Source organism: Ranitomeya variabilis, chromosome 1, assembly GCF_051348905.1.
Source record: "Ranitomeya variabilis isolate aRanVar5 chromosome 1, aRanVar5.hap1, whole genome shotgun sequence".
NCBI lineage: Eukaryota > Metazoa > Chordata > Amphibia > Anura > Dendrobatidae > Ranitomeya > Ranitomeya variabilis.
In genome coordinates, this window is record NC_135232.1 from 143,518,021 (window position 1) to 143,536,107 (window position 18,087).

At 42.2% G+C, this 18,087-nt stretch overlaps 1 protein-coding gene across 2 annotated transcripts in view; it reads left to right on the forward strand.

Moving 5' to 3' along the window:
• Window positions 1–18,087, forward strand: part of PCSK1 (proprotein convertase subtilisin/kexin type 1) — a 122,742-nt gene that overhangs the window by 65,127 nt on the left and 39,528 nt on the right. For both annotated transcript variants that reach the window (XM_077289473.1, XM_077289464.1), the window contains 4 exons: window positions 1,825–1,935; window positions 8,934–9,080; window positions 9,165–9,241; window positions 9,824–9,912. In XM_077289473.1, the coding sequence (XP_077145588.1) occupies window positions 1,825–1,935; window positions 8,934–9,080; window positions 9,165–9,241; window positions 9,824–9,912 (424 nt within the window). The remainder of the gene's footprint in view (window positions 1–1,824; window positions 1,936–8,933; window positions 9,081–9,164; window positions 9,242–9,823; window positions 9,913–18,087) is intronic.

Sequence of the window (18,087 nt, forward strand, 5' to 3'; positions counted from 1 at the left end):
GCGCCAATTCTGGCACTTAGCCTCACTCTTCCCGCTTGTCCTGTAGCGGTGGCAAGTGGGGTAATAGTTGGGGGTTGATGTCACCATCAGGTGACATCAAGCCCCGGGGTTAGCAATGGAGAGGCAATATCTATACATCTAACCTCCTGAGGAGCCGTCAGGCGAAATGCGTAGAGGTTCTCAGACATCTATACTTGGATAGGTACCCCTCTCAGATGTATTCCTAGTATCAAGTGTACTTATGATATATATATATATATATATATATATATATAACAACAAAGAATGTATACTGCTTCAAGTGTGGTAGACCTGGAGATTAGCAGGGCTCTCTAGGGCTAGCCGTCGTGGAGCGGGGGCGCCATATCCGCTGACAAGTAGGGTGCCAACCTCTGCTGCAAGGTAGGGAGCAGTGGGGGTACAGTATAGTGATAGGGGATATTTTGAATTTATCTTTATCAAACTCGGCACTTTATTCCTTTTTTCCGGGTCTGTGATACGTATATATATATATATATACATACACACACACACACACACATATATATATATATATATATATATATATATATATATATATATACATAGACATATATATATATGCAGTATATATATATATAATATTGCCTGTTTTTCTGATCTACACACTTTGGGCTACTATCTTCCCTGGTTGTGAAAGTACAATGATTGGCACTTATCAATAGGGCACAACAGGAGAATAGGGTCAGCCGCCGTGGAGCGGGGGCGCCAGTCTCGTGTGGGTATGTGTATAGGGTGCCAACCTTTGCAAGTAGGCAGGTACACAGACCAGGATTTATATATATATATATATATATATATATATATATATATATATATAGGGTATTTATAGAGTGCACTTTATGTGTGGTGTTGTATTTGATGTTTGTCCCGTTTTTAATAGATTTATTAAAAGTTAAGTTTTATCCTAGTAGTGAGGGGTTATTTTCATGTTAGCAATTTAGTAATGGAGAGGCATCAATAAGATGCCCCCATTACTAACCCTATAGTCACATTGTAAGAAAACAAGGACACCCAGAACAAAGTCCATTAATGAAAGAATGACATGGACTCCTTTATTGTTCTTAATGAAATCATACTTACGACCTCGCCCATTCCCCCGATCCCCTCGTCATCAGCAAAAGAGTTTAAAAAAACAACAGAATTCCTCATCTTTCTGCAGAGATGCTTTAATCCATTTTGTCCCACGACGGGTCCAGCTCTGCTACAGCTAGATGGCAGGCTGCATGATGCGACCATGCAGCCTGTCATCCAGCAGACACACTGAGCCCCGTGTGCCCAGTGTGTCTGTGTGAATTGCTATTTCTTTTCTGAGGGCACCGCAAGAGTGAGAAAGTTCTCCTGCTTGTGGTGCCGTCTGGCAGGTCCCGCAAGTTAATGGCCAATGAACTCACTTCACCTATGTGATGTCGGCACAGGCGTTTGTTTTTACTCTTTTGCAGATGACGAAAAAAAGCGGAAAAAAACGCATCATGTGCACAAAACTTGCGGAATGCATTCTAAATGATAGTGAAATTTTATCGTGAAAAAAACGCGAAAATTCCTGAACGTGTGCACATACCCTAAATGACAGAGAATTGCTGTATTTAAAATCTCATGTTAAAATCACATTTAATTTGAATGTAAATCGGATGCTGGATGTGAAAAATCGAATTGTTCTCTCATAACACTCACATTACTCTCGTGCGGCTCTCAGCAGGGAGACTCGGACCGATTTTTCATACGTTAAGTGTGACTCCAGCTTAATAAACCAAATATCACACAATGTATTATTGATATCTCTAGGTGTCGTGGGCAGAGCAACAATATATTAAAGAGAGGAGTAAACGCACTGTCCTCAGACAGAGCACAGAGGATCTTTTTAACGATCCCATGTGGAGTCATCAGTGGTATTTGGTAAGTAACATGTAAAAATTGCATTAAAGAATCATTTGATCACCATTAGTGATGAGCGAGTATACTCGTTGCTCAGGTTTCTCCGAGCATGCTCGGGTGGTCTCCGAGTATTTGTGAGTGCTCGGAGATTTAGTTTCTGTTCACACAGCTGCAACACAGCTTGAATATATGTGGGGACTCCCTAGCAAACAGGCAACCCCCACATGTATTCAGGCTTTCCAGCAGTCGCAAATCATGCAGCTGCGTCAACAAAAACTAAATCTCCGAGAACACCAAAATACTCGGAGACCACCCGAACGTGCTCGGAGAAACCCGAGCAATGACTGTACTTGCTCATCACTAATCACCATTTGAAAATTCATTAAATGTGGAAAACTACAGATTCAAAAAGCTACCGTCCACATATACACTCATGGCTTCTTCAAGCAATTACTTTAAGGTTTTTTGTTTTTGTTTTTTAATAACATCTATAGTAAAAACACTACTTATTGATATATCAATATATATTGATATGAACATTATGGATGTCACAATCAAGGCCCACCTCTAGTCCAGAGAATGGCGTGCATTCTAGCTAGTCCCATGGTATTGCCATACCTAACATACAGTAGTCCCCTGGTATTGCCATACTTACCATACAGTAGTCCCCTGTTATTGCCATACTTACCATACAGTAGTCCCCTGGTATTTCCATACTTACCATACAGTACTCCCCTGGTATTGCCATACTTACCATACAGTACTCCCCTGGTATTGCCATACTTACCATACAGTAGTCCCCTGGTATTGCCATACTTACCATACAGTACTCCCCTGGTATTGCCATACTTACCATACAGTACTCCCCTGGTATTGCCATACTTACCATACAGTACTCCCCTGGTATTGTCATACTTACCATACAGTAGTCCCCTGGTATTGCCATACTTACCATACAGTAGTCCCCTGGTATTGCCATACTTACCATACAGTACTCCCCTGGTATTGCCATACTTACCATACAGTAGTCCCCTGGTATTGCCATACTTACCATACAGTACTCCCCTGGTATTGCCATACTTACCATACAGTACTCCCCTGATATTGCCATACTTACCATACAGTACTCCCCTGGTATTGCCATACTTACCATACAGTAGTCCACTGGTATTCTGGTATTGCCATATTTACCATACAGTAGTCCCTTGGTATTTCCATACTTACCATACAGTAGTCCTCTGGTATTGCCATGTTTACCATACAGTACTCCTCTGGTATTGCCATACTTACCATACAGAAGTCACCTGGCATTGCCATACTTACCATAAATTAGTCCTCTGGTATTGCCTTACAGTAGTCCCTTGGTATTGCCATACTTATCATACAATAGTCACCTGGCATTGTCATACTTACTATACAATAGTCCCCTGGTATTGTCATACTTACCATACAATAGTCCCTTGGTATTGTCATACTTACCATACAATAGTCCCCTGGTATTGCCATACTTACCATACAGTAGTCCCCTGTTTTATTATCATACTTACCATACAATAGTCCCCTGGTATTGCCATACTTACCATACAATAGTCCCCCAGGTATTGACATACTTACCATACAGCAGACCCCTGGTATTGCCATACTTACCATACAGTAGTCCCTTGGTATTTCCATACTTACCATACAGTACTCCCCTGGTATTGCCATACTTGCCATACAGTACTCCTCTGGTATTGCCATACTTGCCATACAGTAGTCCCTTGGTATTGCCAAACTTATCATACAGTAGTCCCCTGGTATTGCCATACTTACCATACAGTAGTCCTCTGGTATTGCCATACTTACCACACAGTAGTCCCTTGGTGTTGCCATACTTACCATACAGTAGTCCCCTGCTATTGCCATATTTACCATACAGTACTCCTCTGGTATTGCCATGTTTACCATACAGTACTCCTCTGGTATTGCCATACTTACCATACAGAAGTCACCTGGCATTGCCATACTTACCATAAATTAGTCCTCTGGTATTGCCTTACAGTAGTCCCTTGGTATTGCCATACTTATCATACAATAGTCACCTGGCATTGTCATACTTACTATACAATAGTCCCCTGGTATTGTCATACTTACCATACAATAGTCCCTTGGTATTGTCATACTTACCATACAATAGTCCCCTGGTATTGCCATACTTACCATACAGTAGTCCCCTGTTATTATCATACTTACCATACAATAGTCCCCTGGTATTGCCATACTTACCATACAATAGTCAACCAGGTATTGACATACTTACCATACAGCAGACCCCTGGTATTGCCATACTTACCATACAGTAGTCCCCTGGTATTGCCATACTTACCATACAATAGTATCCTGGTTTTGCCATACTTACCATACAGTAGTCCCCTGGTATTGTTGTACTTACCATTTAGTAGTCCTCTAGTATTGCCATACTTACCATACAGTAGTCCCCTGTTATTGCCATACTTACCATACAGTAGTCCCCTGGTATTTCCATACTTACCATACAGTACTCCCCTGGTATTGCCATACTTACCATACAGTACTCCCCTGGTATTGCCATACTTACCATACAGAAGTCACCTGGCATTGCCATACTTACCATAAATTAGTCCTCTGGTATTGCCTTACAGTAGTCCCTTGGTATTGCCATACTTATCATACAATAGTCACCTGGCATTGTCATACTTACTATACAATAGTCCCCTGGTATTGTCATACTTACCATACAATAGTCCCTTGGTATTGTCATACTTACCATACAGTAGTCCCCTGGTATTGCCATACTTACCATACAGTAGTCTCCTGTTATTATCATACTTACCATACAATAGTCCCCTGGTATTGCCATACTTACCATACAATAGTCCCCCAGGTATTGACATACTTACCATACAGCAGACCCCTGGTATTGCCATACTTACCATACAGTAGTCCCCTGGTATTGCCATACTTACCATACAATAGTATCCTGGTTTTGCCATACTTACCATACAGTAGTCCCCTGGTATTGCCATACTTACCATACAATAGTATCCTGGTTTTGCCATACTTACCATACAGTAGTCCCCTGGTATTGTTGTACTTACCATTTAGTAGTCCTCTAGTATTGCCATACTTACCATACAGTAGTCCCCTGTTATTGCCAAACTTACCATACAATAGTCCCCCAGGTATTGACATACTTACCATACAGCAGACCCCTGGTATTGCCATACTTACCATACAGTAGTCCCCTGGTATTGCCATACTTACCATACAATAGTATCCTGGTTTTGCCATACTTACCATACAGTAGTCCCCTGGTATTGTTGTACTTACCATTTAGTAGTCCTCTAGTATTGCCATACTTACCATACAGTAGTCCCCTGTTATTGCCATACTTACCATACAGTAGTCCCCTGGTATTTCCATACTTACCATACAGTACTCCCCTGGTATTGCCATACTTACCATACAGTACTCCCCTGGTATTGCCATACTTACCATACAGAAGTCACCTGGCATTGCCATACTTACCATAAATTAGTCCTCTGGTATTGCCTTACAGTAGTCCCTTGGTATTGCCATACTTATCATACAATAGTCACCTGGCATTGTCATACTTACTATACAATAGTCCCCTGGTATTGTCATACTTACCATACAATAGTGCCTTGGTATTGTCATACTTACCATACAATAGTCCCCTGGTATTGCCATACTTACCATACAGTAGTCTCCTGTTATTATCATACTTACCATACAATAGTCCCCTGGTATTGCCATACTTACCATACAATAGTCCCCCAGGTATTGACATACTTACCATACAGCAGACCCCTGGTATTGCCATACTTACCATACAGTAGTCCCCTGGTATTGCCATACTTACCATACAATAGAATCCTGGTTTTGCCATACTTACCATACAGTAGTCCCCTGGTATTGTTGTACTTACCATTTAGTAGTCCTCTAGTATTGCCATACCTACCATACAGTAGTCCCCTGTTATTGCCATACTTACCATACAGTAGTCCCCTGGTATTTCCATACTTACCATACAGTACTCCCCTGGTATTGCCATACTTACCATACAGTACTCCCCTGGTATTGCCATACTTACCATACAGTAGTCCCCTGGTATTGCCATACTTACCATACAGTACTCCCCTGATATTGCCATACTTACCATACAGTACTCCCCTAGTATTGTCATACTTACCATACAGTACTCCCCTGGTATTGTCATACTTACCATACAGTAGTCCCCTGGTATTGCCATACTTACCATACAGTAGTCCCCTGGTATTCTGGTATTGCCATACTTACCATACAGTAGTCCCTTGGTATTTCCATACTTACCATACAGTAGTCCCTTGGTATTTCCATACTTACCATACAGTACTCCCCTGGTATTGCCATACTTGCCATACAGTACTCCTCTGGTATTGCCATACTTGCCATACAGTAGTCCCTTGGTATTGCCAAACTTATCATACAGTAGTCCCCTGGTATTGCCATACTTACCATACAGTAGTCCTCTGGTATTGCCATACTTACCACACAGTAGTCCCTTGGTGTTGCCATACTTACCATACAGTAGCCCCCTGCTATTGCCATATTTACCATACAGTACTCCTCTGGTATTGCCATGTTTACCATACAGTACTCCTCTGGTATTGCCATACTTACCATACAGAAGTCACCTGGCATTGCCATACTTACCATAAATTAGTCCTCTTGTATTGCCTTACAGTAGTCCCTTGGTATTGCCATACTTATCATACAATAGTCACCTGGCATTGTCATACTTACTATACAATAGTCCCCTGGTATTGTCATACTTACCATACAATAGTCCCTTGGTATTGTCATACTTACCATACAATAGTCCCCTGGTATTGCCATACTTACCATACAGTAGTCCCCTGTTATTATCATACTTACCATACAATAGTCCCCTGGTATTGCCATACTTACCATACAATAGTCCCCCAGGTATTGACATACTTACCATACAGCAGACCCCTGGTATTGCCATACTTACCATACAGTAGTCCCTTGGTATTTCCATACTTACCATACAGTACTCCCCTGGTATTGCCATACTTGCCATACAGTACTCCTCTGGTATTGCCATACTTGCCATACAGTAGTCCCTTGGTATTGCCAAACTTATCATACAGTAGTCCCCTGGTATTGCCATACTTACCATACAGTAGTCCTCTGGTATTGCCATACTTACCACACAGTAGTCCCTTGGTGTTGCCATACTTACCATACAGTAGTCCCCTGCTGTTGCCATATTTACCATACAGTACTCCTCTGGTATTGCCATGTTTACCATACAGTACTCCTCTGGTATTGCCATACTTACGATACAGAAGTCACCTGGCATTGCCATACTTACCATAAATTAGTCCTGGTATTGCCTTACAGTAGTCCCTTGGTATTGCCATACTTATCATACAATAGTCACCTGGCATTGTCATACTTACTATACAATAGTCCCCTGGTATTGTCATACTTACCATACAATAGTCCCTTGGTATTGTCATACTTACCATACAATAGTCCCCTGGTATTGCCATACTTACCATACAGTAGTCCCCTGTTATTATCATACTTACCATACAATAGTCCCCTGGTATTGCCATACTTACCATACAATAGTCCCCCAGGTATTGACATACTTACCATACAGCAGACCCCTGGTATTGCCATACTTACCATACAGTAGTCCCCTGGTATTGCCATACTTACCATACAATAGTATCCTGGTTTTGCCATACTTACCATACAGTAGTCCCCTGGTATTGTTGTACTTACCATTTAGTAGTCCTCTAGTATTGCCATACTTACCATACAGTAGTCCCCTGGTATTGTCGTACTTACCATTTAGTAGTCCTCTAGTATTGTCATACTTACCATATAGTAGTCCCCATCAGTCCAGTCAATGGCTAAGGATGCTCTCTGTGAGTTTGCGGTGGCCAGCATCGGCTGTTATGGCCTGTGCTTCCCTTCCTCCAGTTGTCTAGACAGAGGAGGAGGCTGAGAAGGTGAGTGGTGGACACACAGTGCTAGTTGGCTGCACTCACTATTGAGAGATGATCTGGATGGTGCTGGTCTACTTCCTGCTACTTTTTCTTGACTAGGCAGGCTGATACCTTCCCACATGCTTGTGTTCCCTGTAGCTCCACCCTGTTCTAATTTGATTAGCAACACTGGTTTCATAGGGCCAGAGAATGGTGGAGATATATGGAAAACAAGCAAGGTGTTTGGGGAAGGTGTTTTGAAATTATTGGCCATGCTATAAAGCACCGAGTGCCTGTACTTGGTTTGAACAGTCATTTTGTACTGACAGAGTCCCTTTAATCCTCCTCCTGGCATTTAAATTAATTGAGGATGAAACGGTACAGGAAATGTGTGAGCAGGTGCATGCCACGGCCATTTGCCTGATCCGTGGCTGCACTTCTATGGGGCTGCATGCCTCTACTATGGCAGTATCGCTGGTTTTGGCATAGAGATCTCAAATATAAAAAGAGGCCTTGAAAAAACAAAGTCTGTGTCCCATTGTTATGTTGAACAGCAAATCAATCATGTCCATATTGTTATACTTAGGTTATTGTTAGTCACAAGGACCTCCTCTTTAGGACCCCTATATTATTATAGTACCTATGTAGCTGGAACAGGGTCCAGACCTTGTATTTCATTCGGGGTGCACACATTGAAACCAAGCTACTAGTTTACTGACACTGAGTTAAAAATCTTGATACCGCCATACAGAAATAATAGGTACATGGTAAATGTTACAGGCTTGTTGTGTATCTGTCCGATGAAAAAATGGACTTAAGCTAGAGAAATGCAATTGGAATTGTGTGATCATTGAATCTTTCAACACATAATGACACAAAAACACATTTATTATTGACACTTTACATCATAACACTCAGATATAAAATATTCAATGTTAAAGATGATATTAGAAAAATGTACTTTAATATTCCCAGCAAGACACAAGAGTGAACCCAACATTGCCAAAGCTGGATCTCCATGTAATCCCGGTATGGAGGAAAGGAATAACGGGAAAAGGAGTTGTCGTGACTGTATTAGATGATGGATTGGAATGGAATCATACAGACATCTATGCAAATTACGTAAGTTTATTGTTTGTAAAATGGTAGATGTTGTAATGTGTGTCTAAAATATTAATACAGTTCAATGATATTTCTGCCTTTCAGGATCCAGAAGCAAGTTATGACTTCAATAATAATGATAAAGACCCCTTTCCACGATACGATATCACTAATGAGAACAAGTAAGTATTTTGTGCATCTTATCTCTATGGTATAGTCTGAGGGTACGTGTCCATGGTCAGGATGGCCGGCGGTATCGCCGGAGCGGCGAAGCCGCTCGGCGCTAAGCCCCGCCCCCTTTCTGGGACGCGATGATGCCGGATGTGTTAACTGTACACATCCGGGATCATCGCACCCTCGCATAGCGCCCTGTGATATTACTTGCGGCAACGCAGCGTCGCCGCAGGTAGCACGGACATGCTGCGATCTGAAAAGACGCGCAGCATGTCCGGAGTCGCAGGGAAGTCGGATGCGTGTTTCCACGCATAGTGGACACGGGATTTCATAAAATCCCCTCCACTATGCTGGAACATCTGGACGCTGCGTGTTTGACGCTGCAGCTCTGCGCAGCGTCAAACAAGCAGCGTTTACTGACCGTGGACACATACCCTGAGGCAGACACTGGCAAAGTGCAGCAGCTGAAAAGCTAAAAACAGTGGCCAACAGACCGCACCATCCTTTCTGTGAATACATTGGTGGAGGAGAGAGGCGGTGGTTGTCACTGCTGTTTTTTTTTTTTTTTTAAATTTTGCTTTGCTTTCTAGACATGGCACCAGATGTGCAGGAGAAGTTGCAATGGTTGCAAACAACAAGAAATGTGGCGTTGGAGTAGCATACAATGCTAAAGTAGGAGGTAAATTCTATTCTTTCGTTGGCTGCTGTATAATAAATTATATAGTTATCATTGATTGGTATATATTGCACTAATACTCAGTGTCAATATATATATACAGTGGGGCAAAAAAGTATTTAGTCAGTCAGCAATAGTGCAAGTTCCACCACTTAAAAAGATGAGAGGCGTCTGTAATTTACATCATAGGTAGACCTCAACTATGGGAGACAAACTGAGACAAAAAAATCCAGAAAATCACATTGTCTGTTTTTTTATCATTTTATTTGCATATTATGGTGGAAAATAAGTATTTGGTCAGAAACAAACAATCAAGATTTCTGGCTCTCACAGACCTGTAACTTCTTCTTTAAGAGTCTCCTCTTTCCTCCGCTCATTACCTGTAGTAATGGCACCTGTTTAAACTTGTTATCAGTATAAAAAGACACCTGTGCACACACTCAAACAGTCTGACTCCAAACTCCACTATGGTGAAGACCAAAGAGCTGTCAAAGGACACCAGAAACAAAATTGTAGCCCTGCACCAGGCTGGGAAGACTGAATCTGCAATAGCCAACCAGCTTGGAGTGAAGAAATCAACAGTGGGAGCAATAATTAGAAAATGGAAGACATTCAAGACCACTGATAATCTCCCTCGATCTGGGGCTCCACGCAAAATCCCACCCCGTGGGGTCAGAATGATCACAAGAACGGTGAGCAAAAATCCCAGAACCACGCGGGGGGACCTAGTGAATGAACTGCAGAGAGCTGGGACCAATGTAACAAGGCCTACCATAAGTAACACACTACGCCACCATGGACTCAGATCCTGCAGTGCCAGACGTGTCCCACTGCTTAAGCCAGTACATGTTCGGGCCCGTCTGAAGATTGCTAGAGAGCATTTGGATGATCCAGAGGAGTTTTGGGAGAATGTCCTATGGTCTGATGAAACCAAACTGGAACTGTTTGGTAGAAACACAACTTGTCGTGTTTGGAGGAAAAAGAATACTGAGTTGCATCCATCAAACACCATACCTACTGTAAAGCATGGTGGTGGAAACATCATGCTTTGGGGCTGTTTCTCTGCAAAGGGGCCAGGACGACTGATCCGGGTACATGAAAGAATGAATGGGGCCATGTATCGTGAGATTTTGAGTGCAAACCTCCTTCCATCAGCAAGGGCATTGAAGATGAAACGTGGCTGGGTCTTTCAACATGACAATGATCCAAACCACACCACCAGGGCAATGAAGGAGTGGCTTCGTAAGAAGCATTTCAAGGTCCTGGAGTGGCCTAGCCAGTCTCCAGATCTCAACCCTATAGAAAACCTTTGGAGGGAGTTGAAAGTCCGTGTTGCCAAGCGAAAAGCCAAAAACATCACTGCTCTAGAGGAGATCTGCATGGAGGAGTGGGCCAACATACCAACAACAGTGTGTGGCAACCTTGTGAAGACTTACAGAAAACGTTTGACCTCTGTCATTGCCAACAAAGGATATATTACAAAGTATTGAGATTAAATTTTGTTTCTGACCAAATACTTATTTTCCACCATAATATGCAAATAAAATGCTAAAAAAACAGACAATGTGATTTTCTGGATTTTTTTTTCTCAGTTTGTCTCCCATAGTTGAGGTCTACCTATGATGTAAATTACAGACACCTCTCATCTTTTTAAGTGGTGGAACTTGCACTATTGCTGACTGACTAAATACTTTTTTGCCCCACTGTATATATATATATATATACACATACATACATACATACATACATACATACATACACACACACAGGTGCTTCTCACAAAATTAGAATATCATTGAAAAGTTAATTTATTTCAGTTTTTCAAAAGTGAAACTCATATATAGAGTCATTTATATTTGACGTGTTTACTTCTGTTAGTGTTGATGATTATGGCTTACAGCCAATGAAAACCTAAAAGTCATTATCTTAGTAAATTAGAATAATTAACAAAACACCTACAAAGGATACCTAAGTGTTTAAAAAGGTCCCTTAGTCTGTTTCAGTAGGCTCCACAATCACGAGGAAGACTGCTGACTTGACTGATGTCCAGAAGGCAGTCAGTGACACACTCCACAAGGAGGGTAAGCCACAAAAGATCATTGCTAAAGAAGCTGGATGTTCAGAGTGCTGTATCCAAGCATATTAATGGAAAGTGGAAGGAAAGTGTGGTAGAAAAAAGTGCACAAGCAACCCGGATAACCGCAGCCTTGAAAGGATTGTTAAGAAAAGGCCATTCAAAAATTTGGGGGAGATTCACAAGCAGTGGACTGCTACTGGAGTCATTGCTTCAAGAGCCACCACACACAGACGTATCCAGGATATAGGCTACAAGTGTCACATTCCTTGTGTCAAGCCACTCATGACCAATGGACAAAGCCAGAACCGTCTTACCTGGGCCAAGGAGAAAAAGGACTGGACTGTTGCTCAGTGGTCCAAGGAGTTGTTTTCAGATGAAAGTAAATTTTGCATTTCATTTGGAAATCAAGGTCCCAGAGTCTGGAGGAAGAGTGGAAAGGCACAGAATCCAAGTTTTTTGAGGTCTAGTGTGAACTTTCCACAATCAGTGATGGTTTAGGGAGCCATATCATCTGCTGGTGTAGGTCCACTGTATTTTATCAAGTCCAAAGTCAGCGCAGCCGTCTACCAGGAAATTTTACAGTACTTAATGCTTCCCTCTGCCAACAAGCTTTTTGGAGTTGGAATTTTCATTCTCCAGCAGGACTTAGCACCTGTCCACACTGCCAAAAGTACCAATACCTGGTTTAAAAACAACAGTATCACTGAGCTTGATTGGCCAGCAAACTCGCCTGACCTTAACCCTATAGAGAATCTATGGGGTATTGTCAAGAGGAAGATGAGAGACACCAGACCCAACAATGCAGACGTGCTGAAGGCTGCTATCAAAGCAATCAGGGATTCCATAACATCTCAGCAGTGCCACAGGCTGATCGCCTCCATGCCACGCCGCACTGATGCAGTAATTGATGCCAAAGGAGCCCAGACCAAGCATTGAGTGCATTTACTGAACATACATTTCAGTAGGCCAACATTTCGGAATTTCAAATCATCTTTCAAGTTGGTGTTATAAAGTATTCTAATTTATTGAAATAATGACTTTTGGGTTTTCATTGGTTGTAAGCCATAATCATAAACATTAACAGAAATAAACACTTGAAATAGATTACTCTGTTTGTAATGATTCTATATAAAATATGAGTTTCACTTTTTGTGTGAAGAACTGAAATAAATTAACTTTTTGATGATATTCAAATTTTGTGAGAAGCACCTGTAAACAGTATATATAAAGTGGCTTGTGAAAGTATCGAGCCCCTTGAGTTTTTGCCTATAGTGCTACATTACAATCTGTGTTTAAAATTTTTTTTTTATCCGATTTGTGTGTGATGCATCACTATGGATTCCCTTCCTACCAGTGGAGGTTGGCACCCTTCAACCTGTGCAATATGTTACAGAGGAAGACATCTGAACATATTACCTAATTATAAATTAAATACACAGATCACACTGTGACTGTACGTGATTAGGGAAAGGTGCCCTGCGCTGTTCCTTGGACTGGGGCCCTAACTATCACTGCTCCCAAAGGTGCCTCTAATGATGAGGAGGTTTTAGCCTTGTGCCTTACTGTTCTCCTTTTATACTCTAAGCTGTCCCCTCTCCCTACCCCAGTAGGCCTGGGACAGAAATGCTAGTGTATAAACACGTACTACAAACAGGGATAACACAAATCTGCTAGCATATAAATCACTCACCAAAGGTTGAGATGTACATAGGGAGGGGTAGGAATGTACAAACAAAATGGGAATCGAACAGGAAAGCATACATCCAAAAACAGCATACAAAAATCTCCAGCAGCAAACATTATCTCCAACTCTGCACAGCAACTCCAGGAAACCAGGAAGTAAACTTTCACTTGAGAAGAAGAGAAGGACTGGCCAGATTTTATAGAGAGAAGAAATGACTAGGTCAGAAACAGCTATGAGATGGAACTACAGTCATGGCCAAAAGTTTTGAGAATGACACCAAAATTACATTTTCACATGATCTGCTGCCCTCTGGTTTTTATTAGTGTTTGTCTGATGTTTATATCACATACAGAAATATAATTGCAATCATATTACGAGTACCAATAGGTTATATTGACAGTTAGAATGAGTTAATGCAGCTAGTCAATATTTGCAGTGTTGACCCTTCTTCTTCAAGACCTCTGCAATTCTCCCTGGCATGCTCTCAATCAACTTCTGGACCAAATCCTGACTGATAGCAGTCCATTCTTGCATAATCAATGCTTGCATTTTTCCAGAATTTGTTGGTTTTTGTTTGTCCACCCGTCTCTTGATGATTGACCACAAGTTCTCAATGGAATTAAGATCTGGGGAGTTTCCAGGCCATGGACCCAAAATCTCTATGTTTTGTTCCATGAGCCATTTAGTTATCACCTTTGCTTTATGGCAAGGTGCTCCATCATGCTGGAAAAGGCATTGTTGGGCGCCAAACTGCTCTTGGACGGTTGGGAGAAGTTGCTCTTGGAGGACATTCTGGTACCATTCTTTATTCATGGCTGTGTTTTTAGGCAAGACTGTGAATGAGCCGATTCCCTTGGCTGAGAAGCAACCCCACACATGAATGGTTTCAGGATGCTTTACAGTTGGCATGAGACAAGACTGATGGTAGCGCTCACCTCTTCTTCTCCGAATAAGCTGTTTTCCAGATGTCCCAAGCAATCGAAAAGGGGATTCATCAGTGTTAGCAGCGGGTTAATCAGCGTGATGTCCACAACGAGCAACAGAGAATGTTAATTTATTAAGAACTAAGAACATTCAGCATACAACATGAGAACAGGATCAATCTGGTTTCTGAGAGAGATATGCTGTTACTTTCAGTTTCAGTTGCAGACACAAGAAATGGGCTCACAGGGAAGGAGGAGGAGGAGCATCCTGTCTGTACATGAGGACTCCTTTTTTTTTTTCTTTTAAACTTTGTTAACAGATGAACAATATGCATGCAGACATAAAAATCACATCATATTAAACAAACAATAGTTGTTGCAATACATACAGATCAATATGCATTAGGCCAACACCCCCACTCAACAACTACTTATTCTGTCAGTCCCATAGTGGTTCTCAATTCTTGGAACCTAGGTCATGGCAATGGCTTGGTCAAAATATCAGCTAACATTTTATCAGTTTCACAATAAACAAACTGAATTATACCACGATCTATTAAGTCACGTAGATGATGACATCTGACGTCGATGTGCTTAGTTCTAGCACTGATCTTTTCACTGCATGCAAGTTTAATGCATCCTTGGTTGTCCTCATACATCACTGTTGGCTGAGTTAACGGTTTACCAAGATCATCCATCAGTTGTCTTAGCCAAATGATCTCCTGACTTGCATAGGCTGCGGACACATACTCAGCTTCTGTAGATGACAAAGCAACAGATACTTGTTTTCTACTAGACCAGGAGATTGAACTTTCTCCAAGTTTAAATACGTATCTGCTTGTGGATTTACGATCTTGCGAATCACCAGCCCAATGTGAGTCAACATAGCCGGTGAGTTTTAGATTTCCTGCTGCAGATATTTTAAAATTTACACCATGTGTCCCTTTTAAATATTGGAGAACTCTTTTAACGGCATTCCAGTCCTTTTGGCGCGGTTTCTCCACATATCTTCACAATATTCCAACTGCTGTTGTAATATCCGGTCGAGTCATAGTTGAGATATATAGAAGTGCCCCCACTGCCTGTCGATATTTCTCATTGTTAGGCAACAGGTCACCTTCTTCCAGTTTCAGGTAGGATGATTCCATTGGCATTGATACACCTTTGGCCTCTGTCATTCCGAACTGATCCAAAATTGAATTAATCTTTGCACTTTGATTTAAAAGAAAACTTCCATCTTCCTCTCTCTGGATGTGGATTCCTAGATAATATGTCACATTTCCTAGGTCTTTCGTTTCAAAATGCTGGTTCAAAATTTTAGTAATTTTCCCAATTTCAGCTTCTTCTTGATGAACTACAATTACATCGTCCACATATAAGAGAATATACATCCATTTTCCATCTGTATATCTCGTGTACAGGCATGGATCCGCTTGACCTCTTTTAAATCCTTCTTCTAACAAGACTTTGTTCATTTTAGTATTCCATGCTCTCGCTGATTGCTTAAGACCATAAAGAGATTTTTGTAGTTTGCAAACAAGGTTCTGTTCACCTTCCTTTATATAACCTTCAGGTTGAGTCATGTATAAGTCCTCCTCAATGTCACCATTTAAAAATGCGGTTTTGATATCCAAATGTCTGACAAACATCCTTTGTAGTGCAGCTACCGCCAACAATGCTCTAAATGTTGTCTGCTTAGCGACCGGGGAAAAAGTAGCATCATAGTCTTCACCATATTTTTGCGAATATCCTTTTGCGACCAACCTCGCTTTAAATCTGTGGACTTTACCTTCACAATCATATTTGGTTTTAAATACCCACTTGCACTTAATTGCCTTTTTACCTTGTGGTATGTTATGACCCCAGTGGACAGGGTCTCAGAGGAACATGTAAGTCTGCAAGATACAAAAATCCAGCTCATAGGGCTGTGGTAACTGGGTTGACCAAATAGCTACTCCTAACGCCAACACTAGAAGTAGCCGGGGATCATGCCTACGGTGATCGCTAGATGACTCGCACCAGCCGGAGAATCTAACTACCCCTAGGAGAAGAAAACAAAGACCTCTCTTGCCTCCAGAGAAAGGGACCCCAAAGCAAGATACAAGCCCCCCACAAATAATAACGGTGAGGTAAGAGGAAATGACAAACACAGAAATGAACCAGGTTCAGCAAAGAGAGGCCAGCTTACTAATAGCAGAATATAGCAAGATAACTTATCTGGTCAACAAAAACCCTATAAAAATCCACGCTGGAGATTCAAGAACCCCCGAACCGTCTAACGGTCCGGGGGGAGAACACCAGCCCCCTAGAGCTTCCAGCAAAGGTCAGGATACAGATAGGAACAAGCTGGACAAAAATACCAAACAAAACAAAAGCAAAAAGCAAAGAAGCAGACTTAGCTTGAAAAACAGGAACCAGGATCAGAGGACAAGAGCACAACAGATTAGCTCTGATTTCAACGATGCCAGGCATTGAACTGAAGGTCCAGGGAGCTTATATAGCAACGCCCCTGAACTAACGGCCCAGGTGAGGATATAGGAAAAGACAGACGCTCCAGAGTCAAATCACTAATGACCACTAGAGGGAGCAAAAAGCAAAATCACAACAGTACCCCCCCCCCTTAGTGAGGGGTCACCGAACCCTCACCACGACCACCAGGGCGATCAGGATGAGTGGCGTGAAAGGCACGAACTAAATCGGCCGCATGAACATCAGAGGCGACCACCCAGGAATTATCTTCCTGACCATAGCCCTTCCACTTGACCAGGTACTGAAGCCTCCGCCTGGAGAGACGAGAATCCAAGATCTTCTCCACCACGTACTCCAACTCGCCCTCAACCAACACCGGAGCAGGAGGCTCAGCAGAAGGAACCACAGGCACAACGTACCGCCGCAACAAGGACCTATGAAACACGTTGTGGATAGCAAACGACACAGGTAGATCCAGGCGAAAGGATACAGGATTAAGAATTTCCAATATCTTGTAAGGACCAATAAAACGAGGTTTAAATTTGGGAGAGGAAACCTTCATAGGAACAAAGCGGGAAGAAAGCCACACCAAATCCCCAACACGTAGTCGGGGACCCACACCGCGGCGGCGGTTGGCAAAGCGCTGAGCCCTCTCCTGTGACAACTTCAAGTTGTCCACCACAAGATTCCAGATCCGCTGCAACCTATCCACCACAGAATCCACCCCAGGGCAGTCAGAAGGTTCCACATGACCCGAAGAAAAACGAGGGTGGAAACCAGAGTTGCAGAAAAACGGCGAAACCAAGGTGGCGGAACTAGCCCGATTATTAAGGGCAAACTCAGCTAACGGCAAGAAGGTCACCCAATCATCCTGATCAGCAGAGACAAAACACCTCAAATAAGCCTCCAAAGTCTGATTAGTTCGCTCCGTCTGTCCATTAGTCTGAGGATGGAAAGCAGACGAAAACGACAAGTCAATGCCCATCCTACTACAAAAGGATCGCCAGAATCTGGAAACGAACTGG